Genomic DNA, 6,351 nt, shown 5'->3' with positions numbered 1-6,351 from the left:
ATTATTCAATGTAATGAATAATAATCAATAATCAATAAAAATGAAAATGATTTAACAAATAGATTTTATTTCATTTATCAATAGAATCATTCATTTGAAAATTAGAAATAACAACATTCATATAACAATGATTAATATCAATACCATTTCATTCAATAATGATATATGATTATTAATTTATTAAATATACATTGTGTTTGTTATTCAAATATTTGAAATGTTAAATATTCATTTTGTTTGTTGTAATATGATTTCTGTTATTCCATCATTTCATAGCAAATAAAATCAAACAAACAAATAATCAATTTATTTCAATTAATACTAATTGACTTTAAAACTCATTTGTATTTACGAAGAGATGTTTGTTATTTACTGAACAATATAACTGTATTAAAAAACATATTTCATTATTTCACTCACTATTAATGATAATGTATATATCAAAATAATTCTTTGGTTAACAAATGAAATAGTATTTTGAATTAAATCAACAAAAATTAAATATAACAAAGAACTGTCAAGATTATACTAAAAAATAGAAAACAACCCAATAAAAGAAATGAAAGAAATAAGATAAGACAATAGAAATTTAATAATTAAAATATTGAAGAAAATAAAAGGAGATAATAGATAGATATGAAAATAAAAGAAAACAGAAAAACACCAAATTAAATACATATAAAGAAATGAATATAAAATAAGAAATGACAATTAGACTTAATTAACTTAATTACCATAACAAAATGATTAAAAGATAAAATCATAAAATATTAACACTACATATCACAATGTTTCATCTAATAAACTATGAAAATTTAGTAGAAAATATTACTCTCAGAACAATATATTTTAAACTAACTTATATAACAGAATCAACAACTATTTATTTTCTAGAATAATCAATACTCAATAATTAATTCCATTTAAAGTAACTGTGTTTATTAGTTATATTTTTAATAATATTTTATTATATTTTAATTATTATGATTATATTTCTTTTTTTTGTTATTCTTTCTTTTGCTTTATTATTCTTAACCTTTTTTGTTCTTTTTTATTTGTTATAACCATCAAATACAATAACGAATAATTAATGAGATGTCTTCTATTTTATATCTTTGTTTTGAATGTCATCTTGTTGTTGAAGTGATTTTAGGTTGTCATCAATGTCCCATTCTTGACACTCTTTAAGAACTTCTTCTAAACCAAAACTTTCTAACTTAATTCTCATATCCTCTAACTCTCCATCTTCAAGTACTTCTAATGCCTCTTTGACAACTTCAATTGCTTGTTCAGGTGTTAGTGATGGTCTTGGTGATTGAATACTTGACCAACAAATAGACCGTAATGCACGATACCACTCAACTGCTATAGCAAAGGCTTTAGCTTTTTCATCTTCATCATCTCCTTTAATAAGTTTCATAATTTTCTTAGTTAAATTACTTTTTCCATTAAATAATAATGTAAAAAACTTCTTGGTAGCATTTTCATCACCACTCTTCTTACATTCAAATACAATAGAAATATTAATCATTCGTTTTATTATCTTTTCAAGTGCCTCTTCTACTGTAGCATCCTTTATTTCATTTTCAATACCAATAACTTCCATCTTTGCTGCATCATCTTTAATTTTGAAATTAACTTTTTGGCTTGAAATAAAGAATTTTTTTGTCATTGGTGGAATATGATTTAAAGTTGTTTCTATTAACTGGGACTCTTGTGAGTCAACACTAAATTCTTCCATACATTTACAACACATCATTGTCTTAGTCTTTATCTTACATACTAATTCATCTCCACCACATTTTGGACATTTATCTATCTTTACTGGTTGTCCTCTAACTGTCCCAGCAACAGTTTCAAACACCCCTAAGCACGACTTTAATCCCATTTCAAGAATACTTTTCTTTAATTGTGTCCGATTCATTTGACTTGACAAATCGGCTTTGTTTAACACAAAACATACTGGGACATCATTTAATAATGTTTTACAAATTTCTTCTTCAAATGGCTGAAGTCTTCCTACAGCTGAGTTGATTACAAACCATACAAGATGAATTCGTTTACGTTCATTTTGTAATGTTAAAAAGTTCTTTAAACTCCCCATAAATTTCTTTGTCTCTATTCCTGAAAACCCTTTCGAATCATAAATACTTATCTTTTCTGATGCATATCTATTAAATCCTTCTGTTGTTTCTGTTGTTTCTCCTTCTAATGCGACTACCTCTTTGAATAATGTGTTAATAATTGATGATTTTCCAACACCAGTTTGACCAATCAATAATACAACTGGTTTTTGATTCAATTGAACAAGTTCAGAGTATGCCTGGTACACTTTCTTGACATATTTTTGAATATCATCAGAAAGAGGAGATACAATCTCATCAAATGCTACGTCTGTAGAGTCTTGTTCAGTTGACATGATATGTTTTTTATGTTTTCTTTTTTAGTTTTTCAAAAAATAAAAAACAAAATATAAAAATAAATAAATTGAAAAATAATTATTAACATAAACTGACAAGATATTTGGTATTAAGGTTGTTCAATAAATTTATAAACAAATATAATTACCATAATAAAATTTGAATGCAGTAAAAAATAAATTAAAGATATTATTAAATAAATCAAATAATAATGAAATGTGTTAATTAATTTTTAACTTACATTCAGTTCATCAGGTGATATTATCAATAATATCAAAGATATGTTTAAATGAATGACAAACAAAACAACTGATAACAATAACAATCTAAATGAAAAAACTAACAAATGAAATAGGAACTGTATGACTATACTAACAATATTGAATTATCATTATGTAAAAATATGATAAAATTATTTTTTTTCAAAACAAATGAACAAAATGAACAGAACCTATTATCTTATTAGAAAATTAATTATAATTGATTAAAAGAACTTAAAACAAACAACTCTTGTTAAATAAAGAATAAATATGATTGATGTTCCAACAAATAAATTTTCATAAATTTATTAATCGTTGTACGTTGCTATATTATTAAATATAGACAAAATTAATAATTGATATTTGATAAACAATAAATGAAATTAATTATTGGAATCATTATTTTTATTTATAACAATGAGATTGGATAATAATCAATTTAAATTGTATTTATGAATGAAAAAATAATAGGTATAGATAATTAACAAACTAACAACACCATTTCTTTTTATTAAAAAAGGTATTGAATAAATAATAATTATAATAATTATTTTTACAGAAATTTATCATAACTATTTCATAAACATATGTATGTTTTAGATTAAAAATGAAATTCTCATTCTTTTAATATTTTATACTTATTTTAATATTGAATGTCAAATTTGAAATAATTTTTATTAAAATTTAATATTTGCAATAAATCCTGCAATTCTTTTTTATCATAAAAACATCAGTTATACCCAATTATTAACAGATATTTAGTGCGATAGTTATTAATTTTTGTATTATTGAACCAACTAATATTTCATTGAACAGTCTCTTTCTTCTCAAATGGATGAAACAATTTCAATGAAACAACAATAATATTGTAATATTTGACTAATTAAAATAAAAGGAAACGTATAACTTAAATATTTTAATTCTGAAATTAACTCAATTAACTAACAAGTTTATTCTAAATAGATAACTGTGGTTAATAAATATTTTTCACATAATAATAAGTCAAACCAATGAATTGGAGTGATAGAGTTTGGTAATAAAAAATATTTATTATATGAAGTAAATGAATATCTTGAATTTAAAACAATGATAAAGCACATTTTTACCTTCATATTGACAAATAATTAATAACGGGTTGAAGAAAAACTACATAAAACAAGTTAAACAAGAAATGAACTGTCAATTAAAAAATATTTATTTTGGTGAATTAATAAAAATAATACAATAATACGAAGTAAAAAAAAGAAATTATAAATACAATTAAAACTGTAAATAACACGAAATAAATATGAATCTAAAAAAGTTAGTACAAAATATGTAAATCATTAAAACAATGTAAATATAAAATAACATTGATAAACACTTTTATTAGTCTATGAAATTATTTGTTAGATTTCTTGTGTGATATTGAAATATCTATTTAAACAATAGGAAAATCAATAAATGATACTTTAATTCGATAATACAATAATACACTCTTTATTTGTCTTTATTTGTTCTATTCTTTATTTTAAAAGTGTGTGTAAAATATTTCTATTACTGTTTTCTGTAACCAATTGAATATTTTAAAATGGACAATGAGAATCAACAAATTTATTATATAGTTCTATTTTAATCTGAATAAAAGAAATTTTAAATGACTTAAAATAGTTAAACAAAAGTATTTTCTTTTGAATATCTTTATTCGTATTTCTAATGATGAGTTATACAACAAAACCGGAAGGTACTTAAAAAGTTATTAATTCATGTCTTTGCTATGAACCTTAATACCAACTATTCTCATATCAGTCATATTAGTACTTTCAGTGGAAAAAAAGAATTATGTAAATCAACTCCAACTTGAAATATGCTTTAGTTTTGATAAACATTTTAAATACAATATGAGTTGTTGATTATTATTTCATTGTTTTTCTTAGACTTATTTTTAGATCAACCCATGTCTTAACAACTTCATAAAACTTTACTTTCATGATGTTTTGTTTTCTTAAAAACAACTAGCTATCATTTTCGACGTAATACTACTTTAAACTATCAATTTATCAACATATAAATAAAAAAGTCCATCTTTTATTTATTCCTTTTGCTTAAGAATAAGTGAATTACAAAAACTTTCTAAATAAAGAAAAATAGATGATGACTTGCTTTACTAGTGTGTTGTCTATTCATTAACTTAATAAGCTATTCAACAATTTTCTTTTCAAAAACAAAATACCTTCTTTTTAAACCTGTTTTATGATAATAATTTCTTAGTTGAAAGTTATTATTGATGAGAAAATATAAGAAAAAATATACTAACAACTTATCATTTTACTTAAAACTATTGATATGTAAAATGAATTAGCTCCCTTGTTTTACTGAATTAAAATTTTAATCAATGTTATTAAAAGTATTTAAACCATTTATTATAGGAGAGAAATTCTAATTATTTTCTCTGAATGGATAGCTGAAAAAAAAAGATAATAACCTCTTTATTTTTAAAACCTATCAACTCACCTGAGATATAGTTAATTAATATAAAAACATTATAGGTAATTAGTTGGTGTTAAAATTAAATGAAGATTTATGTATTAGTTAAAATAAAATAACCAACATTTAATATAAAGTGTTTTATTAATCCAGCAAATTCTTTATTTGAGCAGGAAAATAAAAATATAAATTTATAAAATTTGTAATTTTCTTAGCAATGATGATTAAACTGCAACTGACTAAAAAAGAATCAAAGAACTAAGAATATGTTTTATCGTATTATATAATATATAAATTATAAGTCATACAAAAAACATGAATATAAAAGCTCCTTAATAAAAATTACTTGAAATTAAAAGAAAAGCAAACTGTCAATATTGTCTTTCTTTGGTTGCTGTTGGGTTTGAACGTTGGCTACTGGTTGAGCTGGTTTTTGTACTGAAGGAGGTGCTGAAAATTGTGCTCGTTTACCAGATGATGGTGGTGGTAATAAAGTACCTTTTGAAGGTTTCTTTCCAGTTGGTGCAGTACTTTTAATATTCAAAGTAATAGTTTGTCCTGGTTTAAGTTCAAAAGCAGACATGTCAATTGGTTCTTCCTTCTTGTTGGCTCGTTCTTTTCGTTCAGTTAATCTTCTTTCAAAATCTTGGAGAGCAACAGTGAAATCAAATGCCTCAGAACGTTCTTGGAAACCCATACCCAAAAATGCCTTTCTTCCTTGGGCTTCATCAACAATTCTTACAACAAAATATCTTGATGAATCAATGACTGGTTCAACAGCTCCGGGTCCAACAGGGCATTGAGCAAATGTAGCATCAGTATTACTATCTACAAATTTAACAACACATTGGTCTCCTCTTGCAACAACGACACATTTTCCTTGCCATAAAAAGTCTTCTGGTGTCCATTCACCTGCCCTTAAATATAAGTTCTCATTTTGTCTTTTCATTTCAAAAATAAGAATGAGAAAATTCAATCTCTCTTTTAAATATTAAATAATTTTTATTCATAAAAACAAACTTATATTTCATATTTGGTGATGTCATTGGTTTAATTCTATACATCATGCATTGATTAATAACCAACAAGATTTGTTCTATCTGTTCAGTCATTGTGGCTTAAAAACTTTTATTTTTTTTCAGTTCTTTCAATTTAATTTTTCTTTTGGAATTTTTGACAATCATTTGATTTTCTATAACAAAATT

At 23.5% G+C, this 6,351-nt stretch overlaps 2 protein-coding genes across 2 annotated transcripts; both read right to left on the bottom strand.

Annotated features, from left to right (window-relative positions):
• Window positions 1-1,102: 1,102 nt before the first annotated feature.
• On the bottom strand, window positions 1,103-2,419 carry EHI_007360 (uncharacterized protein; the record flags this gene model as incomplete). The annotated part of the gene is made up of 1 exon (XM_001913913.1): window positions 1,103-2,419. The coding sequence occupies one exon, from the start codon at window positions 2,417-2,419 to the stop codon at window positions 1,103-1,105; it is 1,317 nt and encodes a 438-aa protein (XP_001913948.1).
• Window positions 2,420-5,480: 3,061 nt separating this feature from the next.
• Window positions 5,481-6,263, bottom strand: EHI_007350 (uncharacterized protein). Its single transcript, XM_645179.2, has 2 exons — window positions 6,167-6,263; window positions 5,481-6,063 (listed from the first exon to the last, which is right to left on the bottom strand). The coding sequence occupies exons 1-2, from the start codon at window positions 6,256-6,258 to the stop codon at window positions 5,499-5,501; spliced, it is 657 nt and encodes a 218-aa protein (XP_650271.2). The 5' UTR covers window positions 6,259-6,263; the 3' UTR covers window positions 5,481-5,498.
• Between the last annotated feature and the right edge of the window lie 88 nt (window positions 6,264-6,351).

Source organism: Entamoeba histolytica, genomic scaffold (genome assembly GCF_000208925.1).
Source record: "Entamoeba histolytica HM-1:IMSS scf_1104750516375 genomic scaffold, whole genome shotgun sequence".
NCBI lineage: Eukaryota > Evosea > Mastigamoebida > Endamoebidae > Entamoeba > Entamoeba histolytica.
The sequence above is the reverse complement of the archived record's forward strand: the minus strand, read 5'-3'. Positions and strand labels throughout refer to the sequence as shown.